The 25,820-nt window shown below is 42.6% G+C and overlaps 5 protein-coding genes and 1 long non-coding RNA gene across 8 annotated transcripts; 3 read left to right on the top strand and 3 right to left on the bottom strand.

The window, feature by feature from the left end:
- Positions 1–577: 577 nt before the first annotated feature.
- Positions 578–4,793, bottom strand: LOC6598404 (protein cramped). Its single transcript, XM_002023612.2, has 7 exons — positions 4,744–4,793; positions 3,897–4,546; positions 3,623–3,826; positions 2,087–3,555; positions 1,668–2,013; positions 1,442–1,593; positions 578–1,373 (listed from the first exon to the last, which is right to left on the bottom strand). The coding sequence occupies exons 2-7, from the start codon at positions 4,501–4,503 to the stop codon at positions 1,272–1,274; spliced, it is 2,880 nt and encodes a 959-aa protein (XP_002023648.2). The 5' UTR covers positions 4,504–4,546; positions 4,744–4,793; the 3' UTR covers positions 578–1,271.
- Positions 4,794–5,475: 682 nt separating this feature from the next.
- Positions 5,476–9,431, bottom strand: LOC6598405 (syntaxin-4). 2 transcript variants are annotated; one of them, XM_002023613.2, is made up of 7 exons: positions 8,892–9,429; positions 7,727–7,972; positions 6,471–6,564; positions 6,169–6,411; positions 6,027–6,100; positions 5,716–5,964; positions 5,476–5,635 (listed from the first exon to the last, which is right to left on the bottom strand). In XM_002023613.2, the coding sequence occupies exons 1-7, from the start codon at positions 8,922–8,924 to the stop codon at positions 5,564–5,566; spliced, it is 1,011 nt and encodes a 336-aa protein (XP_002023649.1). In that variant the 5' UTR covers positions 8,925–9,429; the 3' UTR covers positions 5,476–5,563. The 2 variants fall into 2 exon arrangements, with proteins under 2 accessions (XP_002023649.1, XP_026846318.1); XM_026990517.1 differs by having other exon boundaries at positions 5,567–5,635; positions 5,711–5,964; positions 8,892–9,431.
- Positions 9,432–13,475: 4,044 nt separating this feature from the next.
- On the top strand, positions 13,476–14,765 carry LOC113566160. Of its 2 annotated transcripts, none has more exons than XR_003408964.1 (3): positions 13,476–13,607; positions 13,681–13,797; positions 13,852–14,765. It is a non-coding gene; the product is annotated as an uncharacterized LOC113566160 (long non-coding RNA). The 2 variants fall into 2 exon arrangements; XR_003408963.1 differs by having other exon boundaries at positions 13,476–13,574; positions 13,852–14,762.
- A 3,843-nt stretch (positions 14,766–18,608) lies between these two features.
- On the top strand, positions 18,609–19,735 carry LOC6598406 (ARL-6-interacting protein 1 homolog). Its single transcript, XM_002023614.2, has 2 exons — positions 18,609–19,433; positions 19,495–19,735. Exon 1 carries the CDS (start codon positions 18,718–18,720, stop codon positions 19,327–19,329), a length of 612 nt encoding a protein of 203 aa, XP_002023650.2. The 5' UTR covers positions 18,609–18,717; the 3' UTR covers positions 19,330–19,433; positions 19,495–19,735.
- A 2,591-nt stretch (positions 19,736–22,326) lies between these two features.
- On the top strand, positions 22,327–23,321 carry LOC6598408 (ARL-6-interacting protein 1 homolog). Its single transcript, XM_002023616.2, has 2 exons — positions 22,327–23,019; positions 23,081–23,321. The coding sequence occupies exon 1, from the start codon at positions 22,350–22,352 to the stop codon at positions 22,914–22,916; it is 567 nt and encodes a 188-aa protein (XP_002023652.1). The 5' UTR covers positions 22,327–22,349; the 3' UTR covers positions 22,917–23,019; positions 23,081–23,321.
- Positions 23,322–24,520: 1,199 nt separating this feature from the next.
- Positions 24,521–25,257, bottom strand: LOC6598409. Its single transcript, XM_026990493.1, has 2 exons — positions 24,739–25,257; positions 24,521–24,665 (listed from the first exon to the last, which is right to left on the bottom strand). The coding sequence occupies exon 1, from the start codon at positions 25,230–25,232 to the stop codon at positions 24,747–24,749; it is 486 nt and encodes a 161-aa protein (XP_026846294.1). The 5' UTR covers positions 25,233–25,257; the 3' UTR covers positions 24,521–24,665; positions 24,739–24,746.
- Positions 25,258–25,820: the final 563 nt, after the last annotated feature.

Below are 25,820 nucleotides of genomic sequence, written 5' to 3'. Positions count from 1 at the left end.
TCGCCTGGCTCTCCGGCTGAACGGGAGGCAGCCGAATCGCTGCGTTTGGTGAAGGCTCGTTCTCCCCAATAAAAAAAAAAAAAAAACAGGGAGCTTCGTCTGGGATGTTGGGATTCTCCACCTCTAAAATGAGCACAGGCGCTGCAGTGGTATCTACCAATGAATGCTATGGTGAGCACTTCCCAGTGGAGGGTGTTTCCGTCCTTGGTATATAAAATTTCAATTTGTGAATTTTCTTTTGTTTTTTTTTTTTTAGGTATTTATTCAAGATTTAATATCTTCGAAAGCGTAATTTCCTAGATTATTATACCCCACTAGGCCTACGACCCAATAATTGTGTCCTGTTAAGTGCATTCAAAAGTTTTCCTTCGGGTAGCCCTGTGTTATTTGTTATGACTAGGTATGTACATCTATAACACTTAGTTCCTTACTCGTGGCCAAGAACTGTAATTATTTCGATAAGAAAAGAAGGAGGCAATTTGTTTGCGTAGAGCCGGTGTCCCACTAGATAGGTATATGATTTCTGTCCTAGATACCAGTAAGTACAAGCTAGCAGAGGTCTTGTAGAGTATTTGAGTTTGGATTTTGTTTCTTTATTTTAGCTATTTGCCATTTTTATAACAATTTTCATACGTAAAGAGTTACAGAGGTCAAATCAACGACTCCGGTTATCCATTTCTTGCCCAATATATAGTTATATGTGTGTGTGTGTCTAGCCTTAACAAGAGGGAGAGGTAGGAGAGGTCGCTACGGAAGGCAAGACAAGCATTAATGGACTTGTACACTCTCGAGGTTATATGAATGGCGCGCGAATCTCAATACGGATGGGGAATGGGGGAGGACCAGTCCGTGAATATGAATTACTTTTTGGGATAAGTTACAAAATATGAATGTTGTTGTTTTACTCTTTTGTTGTGTAGTTCGTCGTTCGATACATACGGTTAATGTTATGTAATAAAATAAATAAAATATAAATGTTACAGAACAATGTGAGTGCTTGCGTGTAATACTTGGCAGAAATAAAATGAGAATAGATATTGTACGAGTACACATAAGTAATTATAAACATGTATCCATACAAATATATACATATACGATATATCATCACAAAAAGTATCGTTACAAAAAAAAAATAAACCCATTAATGTTAATTCATAAAATATGAAGCGAAGGAATAATAATATCAGTATTCATAAAAAAAAAAATTATTTTCGTTTTATGCGTAAATGGAAAAAAGTTGCAGGCACACTCGGGTACTTCTGCGGCCGCTGCTAATCCTTCTCCTGCTGCTGCAGCAGTGCGGCAATCTCCTGGAACTTGTGACGAAAGTCCACGCTGCTCTCGCTGATCACGGACATGCTGGAGGAGGGGTCCTGGCACAATTAAAATTAAAGAATTCATAAATATAGAAGGTTCTTTTGAAGGGTTTGTTCAGCCTCACTATTATGTCCCTGGTGGCATCTATCTCATCTAAATGTCCAAGCAATGAGGTCAGCGAGAAGTCATTGATGTTTTCCTCCAGCCAGCGCGCATTCGAGGTGGAATCCCGCAGCAAATGCATCGGACTCATGCTGCCACGAAAGAAGTTTTGTGCTGCCAAGGAAGTTACATTTAATTCTTGAAGATCTGGGGAACACCCACAGCGCCTTTGGGAACCTGCCACTCACTTGTGCTCTCATCTTGAGCTGCCTCTGGCAGCGTGTCTGCCATTGCTGATGGCGGAACAATATCCAAATTTGGCATATCTCTCGCTGGTCCGCGGCTGGCTCCAGCATCCATGGCCTGAATGGAGTCTGTCTCAGTGTGCTGATGATGCTGCTCCTCCCCGCTGAATCTGGATGACATGGGGATGCCAGTCGTAAGCCCAGCACGCTCAATCGGCTCGAAGAGTCCGTTGTGCAGCTGACGCACACTCAGCTGGTCGTAGGGACGACCGGGTCCGCCAGCCCCTGAGCCGGGCAGGAGGAGCCGTCGATGCACCAGAACCTGTCGGTTGAGCTTCTGGCGCGTGAGCTGCGTGTGAAAGGGAAATAGAGTGTAAGCTTGGCCTGGGGTTGGGGTTGTTGGTGCAGAAAAAAACACTCACCGCCGATAGCTGACGCACTGGATCAACGAAATTGGCTATGGGACGTCGGACCGGCAGCATGGGCGTACGGAAAGTGCCCTCGCCGGCGGCGGCAGCTTCGTTGGCTCCCGCCAATTGCTGGGCCTTGTTCATCAGGTCTCGCTTGCGATCGCAGGTATGGCCACAGTTGCACTGACGCTTGCGCACACGCTCACTGAGATTGGCCACGAGCAGGAGATGCTTCAGCTTATTGCTTACCGTCGATGTGGTCACGGCCTTGACGCGTTCCACGCTATCACAGTCATTGGTATTGTATGGAAGCGAAGTGGCCGATGTGGCTGATGTGCTCGTGGTCGCCGGCACAGCGGAGGAGTGCGAGTGGGACACTATCTCTGTCTCGCACCAGTAATACTCCAGCTCCACCTTGGAATCCTGTCCCAGCACCACATACAAATCCCCAATGGTTATATCCGCCGCATTCGACACGGTCCAGCCTCGGCGCATCCGTTTGATAATGTTATCGCTCAGCAGCGGCTTAAAGTTTCGGGCAGCAGCGGCTGCAGCCGCCTCTTTTGCCTCCTTGCGCTTGGAGCGAGCCACTGGCGGTGTAGGCACTGCCACTGCCACAGGCGCTGGTACTGGCAGAGCCGGTGCTGAAGCTGGCACTGTAGCTGGCGGCTGCGGCAGCAGTATTGATGTTGGTGGTGGCGGTGGTGCTGAAGCCACAGCTGAGGTGATGATTGCCGCTTCACCGGAAGGAAGGAACTCCTTCGTGTCCTCGACCAGCTCATCGCCGCTGCACACCTCCAGCTTCACAACATCCATTTTCACATCTTCCAGCTTTACAGTTTCCAGCTTCACATTGTTGTTCTCGGGGGCCACAACCGCCTCGTCCAGGGACTTCTCAAGAACTGGATTGGCTCCGGTCTTAGGTTTCTTGGCCTCCGGTGAACGCTTCTCTGATCCGCTCTCGGTGCGTGGTCGCTTGCTCGCGGCCACCGCCACCGCCGCACTATTGCCCAGGGTCTCGCTGCGCACTTTAACGCCGATACGCTCCTCGTAGGCGGTCAGGCAGATGTCAATGCTGTTCAGGTGGGCAGTGATATTCAGCAAGGGCCGATGGATGGCCACACCCGGCTTGGGCTGGAAGCATAGCGATGGCTCCACGGGTGTCGTCGGTGGCTGCTGCTGCGGTTGCTCTGGTTCGTTGTTGGTGCTGGGTGTGGGGGTGCTGGCGGCGGTGGTGGTGTTGCTGGCAGTGGCCGAGATGTTGGGATACAGAGAAGACTTCTGCTCGTTCAGTCGCTGGGTGGCACTGCGCCATTTGTACTCAAATATCTTGATGAAACTCAGAAGCTTCTTGTGCAGCGGCACAATGATGCGACCTCTGGGATTCTGAGCCAACGATTGGACCCGGCCAAAGGTCTCCATGTTGGCTGGACTCAGCAGCACCTCCACCTTGCTGGGCAGGCGTATGTCTTCCAGCGAGTCTAAAGTAGAGATGCACAAATGAGTTTTTGGCTGTAGAAAGAGGTTCAGTAATGTATTGAGACTTGCCATCGAGCTGATTGAGACGACGCAGAGCCTTGCAGGAGGGCGTCTTAATGCGTATGTTCTTGCCCTTGCAGCGGATGGTGATCTGGCCCTGGTAGATGAGCGGCTTCAGCTTCATGAAATGCTTCTCGGTGAGGAACTGTAGCTTGCGACGCATTTCGCCATAGTTGATCAGTGTATACAGTTCCTGGGCGAGCTTCTTCAGCTCTACAGAGAGAGAAAGTAATGGATGCGTTACCAAAAGGCTAAAGATTGATATTCAGGCTTTTCGTCTTACCATCCGAGTACCTCACATATTTGCAGATTTTGTGATAGGTCTGATAGTAGTGCTGGCGCACTTGATCCTTAGTCTTGAAGCTGTATTCGCTGTTGGCATTGCGGCGCTTTAGCTTCGCATTGATGCAGTTGGCCACCGCCTCAAAGTCCTTGCCAAACTCGTTCAACGCATCAAAGAAGCAATTCCGTTCGACATTCGTCCAGGACGTCCGACCATTGCCTGTCCTTATCTGGGATGGTGTCTTCTGGGTGGGCTTCTCCTCCTTCTTGGTGTGCTCCTTTTCAGGGGGCGGCGGCGTCATTGGGCGGGTCTGGTCTTGCTTCATTTTCTGTATCACCCGGGCACTGGCACGCGTCCCGGGGCAATTGTGTGTGATGACAGACCCGAGTAGCTCCTCCACAGGCTCGGCGGCCGTGGCTGGGACTGTGGGCGGCGCCAGCTTGAAGTGCACTCCCTTGCCATTGTGCTGATGCACAAGGGCGGGGGCAGTGAAGACGTCAGTCTCATGGGAAGCAACGGGAGCAACATTTGCAACTGCTGCTACTCCTCCAGCACCAGCTACTGATCCAAGGGAGGCGGATTTCACATTCTTACACATTTCTTCCATTTTATGCCACTCGCATGGGCCACCACCGGAATGGAATCGTTGCCTGCAATTAGACGAACCACACGGATATTGCGTTGTCTATCTGGTCAGATTTTGCATGAAAAGCAAAAAATGGCGCTTGGCGAGAGGGGAATTAAGCGAATGTTTGGCTATCGTCACCGCCCTGCTGGCCACTTCCATTAGCTCAATGAATTGCTGGTTGTTTTAGCTGCCGTCTGGTGTTGTTGTCGCTCCACTTACCTAAATAGCAGACATGCAAATTCGGATGGTTCACTATAAAAAAAAAATAGTTCTAGACGCTAGGGATGTTGATGTCGCTTAACAGCACACTGTTCCAAAACAAAAGCCGTGCGCTTGGGCGCTACAAATGTGCTGTAATGCGCTCGAGCTGTAATGTTCAACAATCAACAGAGTTCTGTTAGGCGCGATAGCAACTCTGTTCGGCAGACTGGCGCGACAATTAAACAACAGACAAGGTAATCCCAATGGCAAGTGTTTTTGGGGAATTATTTGCTTTTGAAAGCAAATTTGTGGTTTACTTATACCTTTCTCTTTTCCTTGCGAAATTAAGTGGAAAAAACACATTCGCCGATCGCGCTACCTCTGATTGGAGTCCTTTTTGTTTTTTTGCTTATGTCATGAGTGAAATTAAGTGTATTTCTTATATATTTTTGTGCAAAATGTGGCTGGGAATCGGGACCTAGGCGATGGCTATTTTACGGCGGCACACTTCCATAATCTCGCCATAATCGCCATTTATCGCTAAGTTTAACCGCGGGAAATGCAAGCAATACTTTTCTGTGTGTGTGCTGTTTATTTTTCTTGTTTAAAACTATTAGTTTTTTGCGATATTTGCCCTCGTAGAATGTTCTCGAGAGTTGGCGTTGCCACAGCAGAATGCAATGTGGCAAACCGACACACGCACACACACACATCTCCCGTTATGATATTTCAACATCGCCATATTGTGGTTTTTGTTTTGATTTGATTATTTTAGTTGTATTTTCTAAGCTTAAATCTTAAACGTAGTGAAAAAAGTTCATTATTTTGATGTGGCCTCTTACAAATAAATACCAACAAATAGTAATACTAGCAGCACAGCAACGAGTATAGTAATGAGCATTATCTTTTTCTGCAACAAACAACAAGAAACGAGAGTGGCGAGGTGAGTACCGTTTCAGGCCAGCAACTGTAATTGTTAGTTCACCTCACCTTCCGCGCCTTCTTCTGGTGCTTCTCGGCCTGATCGAGCTCCACGGCACCCTTGTCCACATATAGAGTAGCCTGTTGGGCATGGAACTCCACGCGCTGTATCGTTTCACTCTGCTCCATCACCAGCGTTTGGATGCGCATAAACAGGGCGTGTACATCCTCAATGGACTTCTCTAGCTTACGCAGCTCGTTGAATCGATCCATGAGATCACGAAGGGTCTGCCTCTCTTTTTCTGTTTCTTGCAGGAACTGTATTGAATCGAAAAATATGCATCAGGTTGTCACTTCAGCTGGGGCTCCACTGTACTCACATTGTCCACGAAGAGTTTGGTGGTCTTGTTCTCCATGAGCAGCTCGATTTCCTGCTCGCTGGCCTCCGAATTGACTAAAATAAAAAACAAACAAGAGATTACCTCCACATTGGTTCAATCTGCTTTTCGTCCTCTTACTTACTGATTTTTGTGTGCAGGCGCAGGTTCTTTTTTATTTTCAGCTCATAGTTTTGTAGAAAGAGCTCGTTCTTCTGCCACAAATTGATGTACGTCTGATATAGGCCATAGAAAAGGGTTCGTTTCATTCTCGCTTCCAGGCTATAGTCGTTCTCTGGCGGCAGGTTGGTCTTGAAATCCCTGAAGCGGCTCATCAACTGATTACCAAGGCGCAAGTTTTTATTGTGCAGATCATCCATCTCGTTTTCTGGAAGGGAACGCGAACCAAATCAATATCGACTCAAAAAGTGTTAAACTGATATTTACCATTAAATGTGCGCAGATTGATGGTTTGAGTCATGCGGTTCATGGCCTCCAGATTGGCGGCAATCTGTGAGAGCTGCAACCGAATCTGCGAGTACTGCAAAGAGAAGTTGGGTATTTTATAAATATTTATTAGATGTTTTTGAATTAACCCCTCAATTGACACCCGATAGGGTTTGAGTAAATGAGTGCGCTCAGAAAAGGACGCACAACGTTTAAACGAAGAGGCAAGGCGCACGAATGGAATCTTTGAAATGTTTTTCAATTGTTTTCTTTTCATAGCTGTGGATGCAATGTGGACACACAATAATTCGAATCTTCCTTATGCTTGGTGAACTCTTAACTCATATCATTTTCTTCGCTATATATATATCGTTCATAAATTAATTATAATTAGTTGTAGGTTGTTTTAGTTTTACTAGTATTTTTAGTACTTTTTTGGATATGTCTAAGGCAAAGGTCGGGCACCTACGGCTCTTTCGATGTTATATTATTTTATATGTAAAATCAAAAATGTATATGTATGTACATGTATATAATCCTAATCAAATATCATAATATTGAAACAAAAATGTAAGTAGCTCTTTAAAACCTGGGAAGTTTGTTAAATTGTGCCTGTTGGTTTCGTCTAAAAAGGTTGGCCGAACCTTGGTATAAACCTATATATGTATGTATGAGCATTGTAAGAGCGTTGCATGGGAATGGTCATGGATTCACCCTGTACATAATATACCTGGTGTATTCGGGCATACTTTTGAGCTGCAAATATTTACAGCCTCTCTTTCTTTTACTGCTTTTTGCAAAATTCACAATTCTCTGTCGCTTGTTGGTTACCAAGTGCAAAAATCTTTGTTTACATGGGATTGGGAGCAATACACCGCCGGAACCTCGTGGGTGATAAGTGAGTGGGTGTGGCGGTGTCGGTCGTGTTCATAAAAAATAGCAAAATGTATGGCAAAAAAGGTACATATGTACATACATATATACAACATATATGTATGTATTTTTTTTTGCTTATCACGAGTTCACGCGTCGATTGAGTAATACAAAACTGATTCATACGAATAAAGAAGGCTCCAAAAAATAAAGGGCTAAAGAGAGATATAGAGTGGAGTGTGTCAAAGGGAAAGAGTGAGAGAAAGAGGACGCTTTAGTTATAGCAAGTTAATTGTTAGTATTTCTTGAGAAAAGGATGGCTTGGAGACAGAGATAGAGAGAGAGCGCATACGTTCGGGATAGAGCTTGTGCTCTCTACTTACCGGATTAAGAATGTCGTCTACATTGGCTCCATATTGCGCCATTTTCGTGCTCCCTCGGTCCTTGCTCCCTCGATCCTTGCTCTCGCTGCTGTTATTGTTGTTGTTGTTGCTGGTGGTGGTGGTGCTATTGATGCTATAACTGTTTGCGCTGTCGCTGTTACTGTTGCTGTACTCTGTTGTCCCACTGTACACGTTGAGTAGGAGTGAACCGTTAGACGAGGAGCTCGATTGAGAGCTCAGCGAGCGCTGCCGGAAAAGAAGGGAGAACAAGAATAACTGAAATGTGATCTCTAAGAAACGCTCTTCACAACTGTGAGAATAAGACAATTTTATTATTGATTTTTACGACTTCTGCTACTGTTTCCGTTTGTTTTTTTTGTTTCTCTTGCCCAACCTGGCGCCGTGTAAAAGTACAATAAAAATGACTTCAAAACTGAAACTCACTTAGTGCCAAAAGTGTGGGACAGTGGGGGAGGTATGGGGTACGGCATCGGGCAAGTGCGATGTGCCGTATGGGGCTACTTTATCGCTGTTATCTATGGGGAATCTGATAAATATTTAACACCCCACCCTCCATACCATCGGGGGGCCTCCTCAAGGCACAAAGAGAGTGCGAGAAATAGTGGTGGAGAAAAAAAGATGAGCGATCGGTCACAGTGGAAAGAGTGCGCATAAAAACAAACCACAACTTTTCCAGAGAAGAGGATGCAAGTCTCATCAACCAATTCTTGGTACTGAATAGCATTCGTATGTAGTCCGATGTATTTTCTTTTATTTTTAATTTAATGTTTTACGAAAATGAGAATGTTAATTATTATCAAATGAAAGACAGACTTTAAATAGAGATAACGTTGAAAAGCAAAACAAATTTTTATGTTCTGTGAATTCATATGATAATGGTTATTCCTTGTTTATTTTTTTTAATATAACCCTTGTAGAATTCTTGAATTATTTTAGTGATGTGATGTATATAAGAACAGCATAGTTTCTGTTTGGTAAATTTGGAACCGAAAAGCAAGCAGTAATTCTTAATCAAAGAAGTATTCTGATTTGCGGTGTAGTGCTTTTTAAACCGATGTTTGATGTTTACAAAGTGGCTTATGGGGCCCACGGTGCCTGCAACTAATTAGCTGTTACCTCATTCACCACCATCGTTTATTATTACCTGCAAAAGCTCCGGTAGTCGATCACGGCCCATGGTTTTCTGTTTAGCTTTTATTTTGAATATTACCAGCTTCTTTTTGTTGCACTTTTTTCGAGTCGCTTTTTATTTTTGTTTTCTTGTTGTTGCTCCCACCGGCTGCTCATTGAATGACACTCGTTCCAACAGCTGTTCGGGGACTGTGCGTGTTCCTGCCTATCCCGCAGGTACGGGAGAGCAAAATAGCGCGTGAGAGCAGGTGGTGATGGAGAGAGAAAGAGCGCGCGCGAAGCTTTGCCGTTTAACTGTTATCAAAGCTTATCAGGCGGCTGAATGCTTATCAAAAACAAAACGAAATATTTGTGGAATGCCCTTCACAGAGAGCGATAGAGAGGGTCTGACAGAGAGCGGCAAGCGAGCGGGAGCCAGAGACACTTGTCTCTTTGTTGCAATTTTATTTACTGAGGCCGCCTTCCATTATAATCTCTCTCTAATTTCTTATACATGTATGTGCATGCATATGTACATGCATATGTATGTACTTATCGCTTCCTTTACACTTTTCCGCACAACAAAAAAATATAAATATTTATAAATATATGATATATTATTTCAACGTGCTTTTTCCAATACGTGGGATTGGAAAAATGTTATCGCTTTTGATGTCTCACACGTTTGCCGTTCGTCTTCGAACTAAAATTGACGCCGGCACAAAAAAAAACCCTCTGAATTTCCAGAGCCAGAAAGTCGCGTTCAGATTTCTTTCAATTCAAAAAGATTAAAGACACACACACACACGCGTATGGGAGTTTGTGTGTGTGTGTGTGTGTGTGCGTGTGCGTGTGAGAGATAAAGATGGAGACTTGTACTATGTTTAGTTACACTCTCGATCTACTTTTGTCTCTGGAGCGGAGGAATACCGCCTAACCACATCCCCCCCCCCACAGAAAAAAGCGAATCTGTGAACCGGTATCCGTGAATCGGGGCCGCACTTTGCACACTTTATGTGTGCCACAAAAATGTGCTAATTGTTTTTTATTATTATTATTACTTTGTATATGGTAAATATTTTTACAAGCAACGTTTTTTCGCTACGGTGCGGTTCAATTGACGGCAGCAGAGACGACGCCAACGGAGACTACGACCAGTGGAGCAACAACGACAACGACTACGGCGACGGCGACGGCGACGACGGCGACGACGTCCAAAAGTCACTTGCGCTAATTAGTTGAGCTCTTTATACCCCGGTCTGCTCGTACAGCAACAAAGGGTATATGGAATTCGTGTAAATGTATCCCAATCAAACAGAACCGTTCAATTGTATTTAAGTTTCCTGCTCGAATGCCAGGAGGCTATATTGTACAGGAGGCTATGTTGTTGGTGGCAAGAAATTACCACTGTGAAATCCACATACATATCTCAACACCGATTTATAACAATTAATTAAGAGAAAATATGATCTTATTGCCTTGCGGAGACAAAGCTCTCTCTCTCTCTCGCAGAGTGGGGTTTTTTTTGTTTGCCCCTAGGCATCCACTGAGTAGCGGGTATTGTATTGTTCGAGCGCTGGACAATAGCATTCTCTCTGGTTTCCACGAGTATTACTCTTTTTGCGCTCGTGCCTGCGGTCAGGGCAGGTTGTCATAATACCCCGCCTGCAGTTTGCGGGGCAGCATGGGGGATACCAGACGAGATGTCTAGATTTAGCTACAGCATGAGCTAGATTTTAGTACATACATAAGTATACATATAGTATACATATGTGCGATGCAGCAACACAATGATAGAGATTCAATAACTGTCTGTGGGACAGACAGTCACAACAGCCAGAGACGGAATACTCTTTCAAGTTTTTAATTACATAGTGATTTTAGAATACAATTGGTACTTTTTGAATATATTTTGGAAATTTATAAGATCAATCTGAAGGCCATCCCCATAAAGGCTGTACTCTAAGTCTGATAGATGAAAAGAAATCAGGGACTGCTTTCACTGAGGATAAATATGTATAATTTACTCATATCAAACAGTGGCAATGGCTTGGCATTTTTCCAAGTTGAACTTTGGAAGAGTCATGCTTCAAGGCGGATAGCACCAAGGGGGATCCATTTTTCCAATTGTGGCACGCATGGTTTCAGACTCATTTGGTCTCCAGTAACAAAGAACTTTTTCCAACAGAATCTGTTTCTAGGGGTTTATGAATTTTCACACATTTAGGGGGCATTTCAATGGTCGAATGCTTTTTGGCTAGGTAGGGTCTCATGCATGTTTTGTTGCTGTTCTTGCGGTTGCAAAACGAAGCTTAAAAGCACTGCCCTCCCGTACCCTCTCCCTCTTTCCATCGAATACGTCAACATCAATTTGCAAATTCCCATTTCTCATTCAATACGCAACTTTTCTCAAGAAAGACAGAGACAGAAAATCGGTTGAATCGTTCTCGTATATATGTATGTACTATATGCACGTATTTATATACATACATTCAGTGCAAAGAGCGTGTCTTGGACAGTGGGAAGGGTTGCGGAATACAAGGGTTTGGGATTCCTAATGTACGTGATAATACTGTATAGTTATGTAGTCTAGAAAATGTGTAGACCGATCCGTAGAACGCTTTTAAATCAATACCCTCCTAGAAGGTTCGAATTTTCACTTCTATCTGAAGATCAATAGATTTTTCTTGAGGCTTTAATTCTTGCTCTAAACTATCTATGAAACCACTACCAATCTGTTATACTTACACTCGAATAAATTTAGAATCAACAGCCTATCGCTTATCTACCCCATCTTGAATACAGATTTCAGATCACAAATATTTGCCCCAAGTTCAAGTTGGTTTTTCTGACCTTTACTCAAGTTTCATTGGACTTACAGGTAACCGATAAGTTAGTATTATGTGACTTTCAGATTGAGAGTCACCCACCTGGGAAGTGCAAGGCACACCTCTCGAAAAGTGAGCTTCGATTCATCGCTCGAATTCACGTTGAACGCCGGATTAAATTGCCAGAGACAAACAAACATTTTTGCACATTGGAACTCGTATGCCGCTCGTGATTCAGTGGCGAGAAATATGTATGTAAGAATCGACAACAAAGCCAGTTCCAATTAATGCTGAATACAAGTTCTTGAGAGTTTGCATGGGAGGCGGAGAATTCTTTTATAAATTCATTGTATTTCTTGGCGCATTCACACATGTATAAAGAAAAGGAAGATATTCGTTTATATTATTAATGTTGCGAGGCTATGAAGTGCAATAGAGGGTGGGATCATCTTTCATCGACGAAAAAATTGCTTGTGGATACCATGGTCTAATCTTGGGGGCAGTTACAAATTTTAATTTAGGTTTATATCGAACATTTACAATATAAAAAGAATAACAAATAATGTATGAATTTAGTTAGACTGGACTTCGTATGTGTGTGTTACACCCAAAGGAAGCGTTTCTGACCCCTTAAAGAATACAGATTCTTCATTAGCATCATTAGCTGAGTCGATAAAGCCATGTCGGTCTTATTTTACGCCTAGTTCTCAGAAACTAGAAGAGCTAGAGCAACCAGAATCATAGAGAACGACCATATCTAGCACATTGCCGAATCTGGATCAGATCGAAGGAAAAAATCTATTACCAGGGGCTACGCAACGCCTTCCACGGGCTTACTCCTTTTCTGTCTCTCTCTCTCTCTCTCACACACTCTTTGTCGTGCAATGTGTGCACCCTCTGTCGGAGGAGAGCCAGACTGACTGAGTGTCGGGTATAAATGTAGTGTCGCGGCCGTAGCTGCGACTCACACCTTTCCCCCTCGTTTAAAATATGTATTTTCAACTATTTGGTTTTACCTTTTAAATTCGTATTTTTGAATGGTACGGATATCGTATCGTGGGTCTTCAAAATGCGTATACCATCTCCGCTTCTCAAAGATGAATAAACTGGCTTCGGCTGATCCACGATATTTGTATTTTCCCATTTTGTCCATTGGCACATATTCTGTTAAAAAATAACTAAGAAGACATGATTGTAAGCATAAATATTTAAAAGAAACAAATTTACATCTTTTTTTTTTTAAACCGAAAGCGTTCTAGAGCCGCTTCATGTCCTTGCCCTCTCCCCCTGTGGTCGCTACTACTGGACCAGGCCGGTCATTCACATTATAAATGGCGTCCGGAAAGCGGATCATCCAGTAACTGAGCTACAATACAAATCGATTCGAAATTTCATTACAGAAACAAATAACCAATACATGATACATCTAAGGCCATATCGATGACACTTACCTCGCCATGGGTATATCCAATGATTGTGATTTATTAGATCTATGCGAACTGTCAAATTGAGGTCAAAATGCCAGGGAAAGGAAACCCTTTATTTTTGATTATAAAAGGTCTTAATGATTGACTTCCAATACGAAGAACTGCTATGGTTGGGTTTTAGATAAGTTAATATTGGATGAATATCGGAGTTAGGGATCGCAAGTCAAACGTTTTAAAAAGCTTTATCCACGTTGTTATATTAGTAGTGTTGCAGAACTGTCATCGGTCCTTCGGTTAAATTATTTGGATTATTCATAATTTTAGAAATTTCCTGAATTTACAGATGGCGTGATATCCAGTCATTCCGAAATGAGATTCGCAAGAGGCAGGACGATGCGATTGAAGGAACAAGAATTGCTGTGGCACAGTGGATGGGATGATGCTGGCCTACCTGCAGAACCGGTACATACGGAGCCACTACTTATACATACATATGTGCATATGTTCTTATTGTTTATCTTCCATAAGATACTTGATTGATCTTAAAATACATCCAACTCCCCTTCAGGTGTACCATTTTGATCTGGTCCAAAGACGTATGCAGCTTTGACTGGATTTATCCTTGATGGACTGCGATTTCAATCAAATATAGATAATTCAGACACAACAACGAAACAAACATAATGTGAGTAAAAGAGAATACACCATTCCCGGATTAATTTTAAACTATTAATTTTAGAAACCAAGCCTGAAGTTAAAAACATTAATGCGTGCCCAAAAAAGCACGCAGATTTCACCAAATTTAAAAATATGGGACGGCGAGGTCCGGGTTCGATGCCTAAAGGTAAGACCGCACCGAGGCAGAAGCAACAAAGGCATTATCTGCATCAGGTGCAGCAGGCGACCGCCAATTGGGTTTGGGTTTACAAGCCATGCGGAGGGTGGAGGGGCGGAGAGAATCCTCAGTGAGTTTTGATCGCCTCTTCAAGGACCTTTCGATCATTACTTAAAATGTACTTTCTGCAATGCAAAAGCACTATTATTCCTATTGTGTGCATATATCCTCTTTGCTTGTACGAGGGTATGTGGGTCAGGCCCACACAATAAAAAAAGAGATGAAAAGGCGCATGGGCGCAAGAAGGATGCATGTCCTGGCTCAGAGCCCCGATACGCAGCGTGTGTGCTCTTTTGACTTTTGATTAAATTCGCACGCGCCAAAACCCCAAAAAAAAAACAAAATACATGCATGGTCATGTGGAAGTTTCCCAAAAAATGAACAAATATGAACTGAAAATTCCCCAAAGGGGGGGTCCCGACTATGGATATACCCTCTCTTGGGCCTGACACATAAAGAAGGTCTTTTCTCTTCCGTGGATATGCCACACAAATCTTGATGAAGGGTTCCTTAGTCTTTGCTTTTTAAAATTGTTATTTATTTTGTTGTTTTTTGCAGTGATTTTACGAAATTCCTATAAATTAGTATTTACCTGTGTACAGGATTAAAAAACAGATCTTAAATATTTGTTTTTGCAATATCTGCAGAATTAAAAAAAAAGAGAATTCTTGGATCTATCTAAGACATATTATGTTGAGGGCACTTTTAATGGTAGTACCTAATATTATAATATAAAAAAAATTCAAATGGTTTAAAAATCAAATATTCTATCTAGCGTACCTACAAAAATTCAAAATTCCTTTGTACTCCTCTTTCTGTATGAGGTACAACCAAAATATTCAAAAATTGAACTCTTTTTCGGTATCTTTTTTTGGAAAGCAAACCAAAAAAAAAGTGTGTAGACAAATTGCTTTCAAAGCCTTTAAGGCATGTTGTTGGGTATGTGCCGGGTATGGGTTGGTCGGACCGGTGAGGTTGATCCACACCAATTTAAATGCGCGCCCAAACTGTGCAACGAAATTTCAAATTTCCCATTTGCATAAAAGTCACACCAACATAAAAAACAAAACAAACATAAACTAAAATAATAATAATAAAGAACAAATTCCCTTACTCTACTTTTTGTCTTAACTTTTTTTTGTTGCTAATGCAAATTCGTGTCTAGTTTTGTTTTTGACTGTGGTCGGAGTTTTTCGTGGTGCGGTTAAGTAGTGCAGGAATGCAGAAGTTGAACGCCGGACTGTTGCATGGAAAGGACTTTCCAACATCATAATAATGTGAATTATTCATTCGTTTATGCTTTTAGTTTATGTTTTTAATTAAATTTGTTGTTCGCGACCACGAAAAAGGGACCATAAGCTTTTATTCCCCAGCTAACCATTATTTTCTCTGCGCTTTTGTTCATCAATTACGACAGTTGTTTAACATTTCTCTTTGTCTAGTTTAGGGGCTTATGAGAGTACTCTTTCATATGCTTGTATGAGCGATTGCTACGACTCATTTGCTGGGAATACAATTGAGGGTGTCGAAGGAAGGAGGACTTTGATTCAAAAGATTCAAGCATCCTTGCATGGGTTACCTATAATTTGGATGCTATAAATATAACGGTAAGAAATGGGTATCCTTTCAAAATAGATTCTATCTTTTATGCTTTGTTTTCTTTCTTTTCAGATTTTGCTCAATTTCCAACCCATTGTCAGGTATCGCCTTCAATTTGCGGTTCGCCTCTACTGCTGCTACTATGTGGCTGATAATATGGAAATTTCCGCGTTTGGTCTTCTCCACTGTTCATTTTCCTTGGCATCTATACACATCTTTCCATCTTTGGCTTTGGACGGACGTGCCGGTTCCTGTCGCAGTCCATCAACCCATCGTCCCATCGTCCTATCGTCGCCTCCTACTTTGTAGTGCCTTTGGGACTTTTTTTATAAACAAATAGGGAGTAACACTTTCTCTGGCCCAGCGTGATATTGCTTCTACATTGCTATGCTATGCCCGCTCACAATGACACGACTCGACGCGAGTCGAGTCAAGGCAGGCGATGCACACAGGATGCCAACACACGCACAAGCACACACACTAGTGAACAAGTGGGAATGGAATGATTTAGCGCCGACTATGGGATACCTACTGTCGGTCCACTTTTCTATACCGATCTGCCTGTTATTGGTACAAGCGTTAAGGATATAAGCAAAGGTGTTCCTAGGTCCCTCTTGCTTTTGGGGTCTCCTAGATCTTCTACCTCTACAATAAACGGATGTACCCTCACAGCCGCTATAGCAATACAGAAAGAGAAAGCTTGAAGTAGATAGAGAGATAGAGACAGAGGGAGAGAGAGAGTGACGTGATGCTGGGGAGAACCGACTCGAAACAGTCGATCCGCGGGGGCAAAGCAAAGTATTGTCGCCTGCAGTAAATGCCAGGCTTCCGCTGCGACATGCGGCCATAGAAGCAACAGCAGAAGCGTCGACCGGAAGGAACTGTTGTACGGACCGCCATTATGAATGCAGCTCCATTTCACCCACCCACCATCCACCTCCAGTCACTCCTCACGTCTACTCGTCGGTCTTGTTCCGTGTGCGTGTGTGTGTTATGGCAACGGTCCCGCCTCCTCGCGATGCGTATACGATAAATAATGTGACTTGGCAATTTTCATTTCAGTTTTCTCTCATTTTTTTTTTGGGACTACCAACTCCACTTTAGGGACCTTCCTCGAATTAGGCCTCCAAAAAAACGGAAATCTTATATAAGCTGTATAAATGGTAGACTTCCTCTAGAAGTACCATATTTGGCCTATATTTCCTATGTAGCCTATATATGCATCGCTCTGGTCGGATTGCATTTTTGTGATTTAGAATATTACAAAATATTCCAGCCCCCAAAATTTCAGCTCGATTTGTTAATATTTAAGCCAACAATAAATAGATAACATAACAACTTTTCAGACTAATGTGCAACTGCAGAGTATTATTAGTAGTTATACTATTAGTATTGGCACTCACGTCTACCCAAAATGCTTTCGGAATGGGAATGAAATATGGAATATTTGATAAAATGTTTTATACAACTGCGTCAACTCAAAATGAGTATAGATTAGATTTGTGGTGAAAGTGGATGTGTGTAACACACAGTAGGAAGCATTTCCGACCCTATAAAGTATATAAATTCTTGATCAGCATCAACAGCCGAGTCCATTGAGCCATGTCTGTCTGTGTGTCCGTCTTTCCGTACCGTTGAGCGCCTACATCTCAGAGACTATAAGAGCTAGAGAAATTCGATTTTCTATGCAGCCTGTCCTGATGCGGGCCATAGCCATAACAGCGCTGCTGTGTCACTGAGTCGACAATGTGGCGTCCGTCCGCTGCAGCAGAGACCAGTGATCGGAATAATGTCACCAATACATTGAATACTAATGAAGGGGTCAGTGAGAGAAAATATATTGTTGGTGCTAAAATGTATTGGAGAGTTTTCGTTTGATATGGTGAAATGAGTGTGTTTCAATATGACTTTGGATACGACAAATCCTAATATGGGTCAACGCCGAGAATGGCGTCGTGGTAAGCTTCCTCTATTCATAATATATAGATGGATATATTTCGTAGATCAGTCGGTGGGGACCCTCTCGTCGTTGTCGTATGGGGAAGACACTGATGATTATAGACTGGACCTGAGACCCACGGAGCCTTAATGGCTGGGTCGCAAACGGAGGCGCGTCTCATATCACCACAGCCCAATAGCCAATAGCAATCAACGACCAGTCGGTGGCGATTGTGGGGGATAACCTTGTAGTCCATATATCGGTTGACAATGATCCGGAGAGGCATGCAATGATTATTGACTACCTGTTGCTGACTCCCTTATGCGTTCCCTATCGGAATGGTGATTTTGAAGAGTGCAGATTGGCTCTAGCCAAGGTCCTATTTAGTGTGTTCAATCATGCCATCTTTCACTGCGGACTCAAGGCGAACTATGAGCATGAGCACTATCTGCAGCAGCGAGCTTGGTTACCGCACAGAACGTATTCGGCTGTGGGAGCCTTTCCAAACCAATAAAAAAAACACAATAAAGAACTTATAAGAATAGGAAGTTCTTCTTTCTGCTTGTCACATAAATCTAAATGATACATCGAATGAAACCCATCAAATAACACAAGCAAATGGGTGTGAAAACATTTAATTAAGAGCTCATGCAAGTGAACCACATCAGATGGCTGATTCCCAGTACATTAGTGACATTCTGACCTTTGTTTTTGAATTGAGTACATCCTATGTACATATATGTATATATGAACGTTAATTTAGATTTTGTTAAGACAGGATATATTCATGAATTAAAGACTAAGACATCCACTACAATTGTGAGGACTGCTCTTAAGATCTCCAACATACTGGGGATGCCCGAAACTGATTTCGATTTGTTTTGGATTTCAAGGGCCAGACAGATTTCGGACAGACTATTGGTAGGCAGGACCGTAATGCACAATGGGATGGAGCATAGCGTATTTCCGGGATCATTATCGTTGTTAATAAATAAATGCACAAATTAATATATGAAACCATGGATGAAACTGGCTTGCAGTAAAACATCGAAACTATCGATAGAAACTAGATCGAAACTTCGATGGTTTGACATTGACATCTCTCATTTGATGCATTGACGTTGGCTGGAAATAAAAAAAGCGACTTTTTGCTTAAATTAAAGGCAGAGACTATGTTGAAAACTTCAATTGAACTCGATACGCAACGAAGCACAGAGATGACAGCATCGGACATTGGTAATAACGAAATGGTGATCAAGCTTAAGCATGATTTGGAGCGATTTCAAGCGCCTATAGTGACTGCCTATGGTGTCCTTACCTGGGAGAAAAAATACTACCCCGTGGTGGTATTGGGGGGCATAAGCGTCGCTTATTTCGTTCTCTGGTACATGGATCTATCGGTGATAACTCTTATGTCTCTCCTGGCATTGCTGACTACCATTTCGCACTATTTTCTTCTGTGGTGCCTGGATCCGCCGGATTTCATTTTGGACTTTTTCTCAACCAAAATGGCCGGCTTGTTTTGGAATATCGACAACGACGCGAAATTCGAGTCTGTTTGCGGACAGATGTACATCATCAAGGAAAGCTTGGCAGCATGGTACCAGTATCTATTCAAGGAACGCAAATCGACCGGCCTCGTGATTGTGAAAAGCTTGGTCCTCCTGGCCATGGCTTGGATTGGTTCAATCGTTAACAATCTTCTGTTGATGTACTTGGTCACTCTTCTCATTGCCATGTGGGCTGGTCTGCAAGCTAAGCACGTCTTCAAGAAACTCCAGTAGAAAGCTGAAAAAGTACTGCTCCACCCCTAGGCCCCACATCCACAAAATTTGTTTAGAAATATTACAAAAAATCGAAGACATCCTCAATTCGCCATTCCAGATTGGTAAGTGGCTAATGAAATTACTTTGAAAGTGATCTATGCAATATAAATGTTTTTTCATCAGCATCTGGTCTTCTTTGCTCATCCACAATATGCCACTCTGCTGGAGTCGGAGGATCCGAAAATATACTTTCAAAGGAAACAGTATCGATTCTACATCATTTGGAAATGCCCTGGCGTATCTACCCAACAACAGCAGCTTAAGAATTACATAATACTCACTACGTACATGCTTCGATTGTTCAATAATTATAACTGAAACATCTTGAAACTCAATCAAACGTATTACACTCGTATCAATAAAATGCCACGAACTACGAATTTGTGTACGATTCTTATAACGAGCAACTATTTCTCAGATAATCTACTATTTTGGAGCGCAGATGTATGTTGTTCAATCATTTTCAATCCCCTTCTTTTCATGGTATACTACGAGTATATGGTGTATATCTTACAAAGATAGTCTTGCTATCAGTCCTGTTATATGAGTATTGAGTATTTTCTGTCATGGATTTGGTAAACATTTTTATGTAAATTAACAGTGGGCTTCGATGAAATAGTTGTTCCTTTGGGGCGACGTTTAAAGGGCCAACGAAATTTGTAGTAGTAGTCATACCCAAATGTCGTTATAAGCAATAGATAATGCAACTTATCTTAACTGATATTAATTTGATTGCATAGATTAGGTGTTAGTTGTATTTCTTAGACAGCTAATCTATACGTATGTATCGGAACTATTGGCAGGTATCAGCTGATTGTTGATCAGGACTGGCTGACATCCTGATCGGCCTTCCTATGGCCTATTCCTATGGTTTATGCTTAATTTAGATTGAACATTTGTATTTTATATTTACAATCCCAATCCCAATTCGAATCCTCTTCCCTGGATCCAAGTGGGAAGGGAAAAGAAAGACAATGTGTCTGGACATCATTTAATGGCTTAGATTGAAATATTACACATTCATTCCTTGGACATCTTTTTTGAGATTCCAGCAGCTGCGGTCCCCAATTCTCACATATTGTATTACATTTATACATATCTGTAATCAATTATGCACATGTTTCTACATATTTATGTAAGCTGTGACCTCAATGGATGATCATAAATAATGCCATTTCCAATTGTCCCAACACACACAAAATTCAATGTCTGCAAGATAGTCAGTAATCAGTAATTTTTCAAAATGGAAATTTTACTTAATGCATTCGGTTCGTCTTTCAGAGGGTTTGTGCCGGTCCATAAATTGTAGCTCCATTTGTTGTGAAGTCGCGTGGGCTGTGGAGTGGATTGAGAGTTCCGGAAGCCAGACCACAAAACAGTTGAATGCAACCGCGAAGTACTTTCAGCACTTGTCTACCGTATTTTAAATAGTCTTTTGGGGCCACTCAGGGAGTGCCGCAATCATTGATATATATTCTGAAAAACAGAACAATATTGCACATAAAATCAGGGAAGGCCTTTGCTTTGACCAGTGGAAACTTACAGCTCAAACAATGAGTGGGATCCGAATGGTTAGTTTTAATGTTTGAAGTTTGGGCTGTGTATGTTTACGTTTATATAAATGAATCGAATGTATGTTCATGGAATCCACGGTGCTTTCCATCGATGACTAGCCTCAGCGCCTGGGTCCTCGAAGCTATTTCTGCATCTGAAGGTGCAATAGAATTTTCCAATGGAACATGATTAGTTTAAGAACTTCATTTAACTGACACACGACCTACCAATCTCATCATTTCTCTGTATTCAAAGTACAAGTTTCAAGAGCCTTCACAACGCCAGTCTTCTTCTCGGCTGCTTTCGGGCTTAACGCTATTACCTTCCGAGAACTCATCGTCCAGATGACAATCAGGGCATCGCGACCGACGAACCCACTTTGAAGGAAAATTCCATTTTTACAGGCCTGAATCGTGCTGATTAGCGCCAGCTCACTTGCTTTGGTGCTTTGGGTGGACGAAACCTTCTTCTCGGGGCACTTGGGGCAGGCTGAAGGTTATTCGCTCGGTGGTTGTGTCCCAGACATTGATCAGGTCATCTCGGCCACCAGAGACCAGGTAGCCTTGGGGGGGTCCTTGTGGCCGCGGAAGAGTCGCATTTGAGTGCGTTTGTCGCAGTCCCAGATTCTGGCGGTGGCGTCTGCCGATCCAGTGGCCAGGTACTTTCCATTCGGATGGAAAAGGCACACCTCCTCCATTTATATTTATGCATATTTATTTTAGTATATAGATATATTTTTTCTTATATCGTTTATTTAGATACATCATTATTTTAGTTATAATAAACAAAGAAGTCAAGAACCGACGGCGTTTACATAATTTTTATAATTTAAAATAAGGAAATAAATGTTAAAAATTAGTTATTGTGATATATTATTATTATATTTGTATAAATTAATATAATATAAATTATTAATAAATTATAAATTAATAAAATGTAATTCAAATCAAATAGTAGGTCAGTTCATCAAAAGACCCAAAACAAGAACCAAACTTTAATTTCAGTTCTAGCGGCCAGCAATACTAGACACACACACGAAAAAAGCATGCAAACACATATTTTTGTCGAAGCATATTGCGGTGTTCTAACACATGCAAAGATGTTCTCTCTGCGCTTTCTCATGATGACGCGTCAGTACCCGAACGCCAGAGCCGAGGTCTCTGGGGTATTCGAACTGGTAAACCATCGCGTGACGCTTTCTAGCATGAACGGGCACTTCTATATACTGTATGGCTAGTGATGAAACCGGCTTGCAGGTAAACATCGAAACTATCGATAGTACCTTCGATGGTTTGACGTTGCCACCTCTCATTTGATGCATTGACGTTGGCTAGCAATAAAAAAAAAGCGACTTTTTGCTTAAATTAAAGGCAGAGACTATGTTAAAAACTCCAATTGAACTCGATACGCAACGAAGCACAGAGATGACAGCATCGGACATTGGTAATAACGAAATGGTGATCAAGCTTAAGCATGATTTGGAGCGATTTCAAGCGCCTATAGTGACTGCCTATGGTGTCCTTACCTGGGAGAAAAAATACTACCCCGTGGTGGTATTGGGGGGCATAAGCGTCGCTTATTTCGTTCTCTGGTACATGGATCTATCGGTGATAACTCTTATGTCTCTCCTGGCATTGCTGACTACCATTTCGCACTATTTTCTTCTGTGGTGCCTGGATCCGCCGGATTTCATTTTGGACTTTTTCTCAACCAAAATTGCCGGCGTTTTTTGGAATTTCGACAACGACGCGAAATTCGAGTCTGTTTGCGGACAGATGTACATCATCAAGGAAAGCTTGGCAGCATGGTATCAGTATCTATTCAAGGAACGCAAATCGACCGGCCTCGTGATTGTGAAAAGCTTGGTCCTCCTGGCCATGGCTTGGATTGGTTCAATCGTTAACAATCTTCTGTTGATGTACTTGGTCACTCTTCTCATTGCCATGTGGGCTGGTCTGCAAGCTAAACACGTCTTCAAGAAACTCCAGTAGAAAGCTGAAAAAGTACTGCTCCAGCCCTAGGCACCACATCCACAAAATTGTTTAGAAATATTACATAAAATCGAAGTCATCCTCAATTTGCCATTCCAGATTGGTAAGTGGCTAATGAAATTACTTTGAAAGTGATCTATGCAATATAAATGTTTTTTCATCAGCATCTGGTCTTCTTTGCTCATCCACAATATGCCACTCTGCTGGAGTCGGAGGATCCGAAAATATACTTTCAAAGGAAACAGTATCGATTCTACATCATTTGGAAATGCCCTGGCGTATCTACCCAACAACAGCAGCTTAAGAATTACATAATACTCACTACGTACATGCTTCGATTGTTCAATAATTATAACTGAAACATCTTGAAACTCAATCAAACGTATTACACTCGTATCAATAAAATGCCACGAACTACGAATTTGTGTACGATTCTTATAACGAGCAACTATTTCTCAGATAATCTACTATTTTGGAGCGCAGATGTATGTTGTTCAATCATTTTCAATCCCCTTCTTTTCATGGTATACTACGAGTATATGGTGTATATCTTACAAAGATAGTCTTGCTATCAGTCCTGTTATATGAGTATTGAGTATTTTCTGTCATGGATTTGGTAAACATTTTTATGTAAATTAACAGTGGGCTTCGATGAAATAGTTGTTCCTTTGGGGCGACGTTTAAAGGGCCAACGAAATTTGTAGTAGTAGTCATACCCAAATGTCGTTATAAGCAATAGATAATGCAACTTATCTTAACTGATATCAATTTGATTGCATAGATTAGGTGTTAGTTGTATTTCTTAGACAGCTAATCTATACGTATGTATCGGAACTATTGGCAGGTATCAGCTGATTGTTGATCAGGACTGGCTGACATCCTGATCGGCCTTCCTATGGCCTATTCCTATGGTTTATGCTTAATTTAGATTGAACATTTGTATTTTATATTTACAATCCCAATCCCAATTCGAATCCTCTTCCCTGGATCCAAGTGGGAAGGGAAAAGAAAGACAATGTGTCTGGACATCATTTAATGGCTTAGATTGAAATATTACACATTCATTCCTTGGACATCTTTTTTGAGATTCCAGCAGCTGCGGTCCCCAATTCTCACATATTGTATTACATTTATACATATCTGTAATCAATTATGCACATGTTTCTACATATTTATGTAAGCTGTGACCTCAATGGATGATCATAAATAATGCCATTTCCAATTGTCCCAACACACACAAAATTCAATGTCTGCAAGATAGTCAGTAATCAGTAATTTTTCAAAATGGAAATTTTACTTAATGCATTCGGTTCGTCTTTCAGAGGGTTTGTGCCGGTCCATAAATTGTAGCTCCATTTGTTGTGAAGTCGCGTGGGCTGTGGAGTGGATTGAGAGTTCCGGAAGCCAGACCACAAAACAGTTGAATGCAACCGCGAAGTACTTTCAGCACTTGTCTACCGTATTTTAAATAGTCTTTTGGGGCCACTCAGGGAGTGCCGCAATCATTGATATATATTCTGAAAAACAGAACAATATTGCACATAAAATCAGGGAAGGCCTTTGCTTTGACCAGTGGAAACTTACAGCTCAAACAATGAGTGGGATCCGAATGGTTAGTTTTAATGTTTGAAGTTTGGGCTGTGTATGTTTACGTTTATATAAATGAATCGAATGTATGTTCATGGAATCCACGGTGCTTTCCATCGATGACTCGCCTCAGCGCCTGGGTCCGAGAAGCTATTTCTGCATCTGAAGGTGCAATAGAATATGCCAATGGAACATGATTAGTTTAAGAACTTCATTTAACTGAGACACGACCTACCAATCTCATCATTTCTCTGTATTCAAAGTACAAGTTTCAAGAGCCTTCACAACGCCAGTCTTCTTCTCGGCTGCTTTCGGGCTTAACGCTATTACCTTCCGAGAACTCATCGTCCAGATGACAATCAGGGCATCGCGACCGACGAACCCACTTTGAAGGAAAATTCCATTTTTACAGGCCTGAATCGTGCTGATTAGCGCCAGCTCACTTGCTTTGGTGCTTTGGGTGGACGAAACCTTCTTCTCGGGGCACTTGACGAGCAGCTGAAACTCCCAAAGGCTCAGATGGCAGTCCTGGCTCCAAACAACCAGCAGATTGTTGCAGTAGGAGAAATCGATCGAGGCAATATTTGCGTTGGGCTGGGGCAGGCTGTAGACTATTCGCTCGATGGTTGTGTCCCAGACATTGATCAGGTCATCTCGGCCACCAGAGACCAGGTAGCCTTGGGGGGGAGCCTTGGGGGGGGGGGCCTTGTGGCCGCGGAAGAGTCGCATTTGAGTGCGTTTGTCGCAGTCCCAGATTCTGGCGGTGGCGTCTGCCGATCCAGTGGCCAGGTACTTTCCATTCGGATGGAAAAGGCACACCTCCAATCCTGCCAAGTGACTGAAGAAACTCACAACGTGCTTTGCGGGATCCACTCTCCACACGCGCGCCACATTATCGTTGGAGGCGGTGGCAAAGTAGCAGCCCTTCGGGTGGGTCGAACGCCACACTGATGGTCCCGTGGTGCGCAAAGAGTTTCTGACAAAGAGCATCTCCCTTCGCGGGGTGTTCATGCGTAGCCAGTCCTTGCCACGATGTGGCCGCACGGCCTGTCCGGAATGGCGTCCACGGAAGCCCAGGCAAATGGCGTCGGCAAATGGCGTCGGCAAAAGACGATCGAGGTGGATACGCTCCTGGGGCATCATCTCATCAGAGTAGATGAAGATTTTAAAGTGGGACAAGAACGTCTTGAGCTGCCCCTTTGTCCAAAACTGAGATTGGAGTAATTTGAACTGGTTCAAGGTGCTCCTGGCCATGAATATCTCCACTGTGTCCGCACCAGATAGCAGCTCCTGGGCTCTTTCCGGTAGGTCTTCTGG

This window comes from Drosophila persimilis, unplaced genomic scaffold (genome assembly GCF_003286085.1).
Source record: "Drosophila persimilis strain 14011-0111.01,24,50 unplaced genomic scaffold, DperRS2 tig00000579-arrow-pilon, whole genome shotgun sequence".
Lineage (NCBI taxonomy): Eukaryota > Metazoa > Arthropoda > Insecta > Diptera > Drosophilidae > Drosophila > Drosophila persimilis.
The sequence above is the reverse complement of the archived record's forward strand: the minus strand, read 5'-3'. Positions and strand labels throughout refer to the sequence as shown.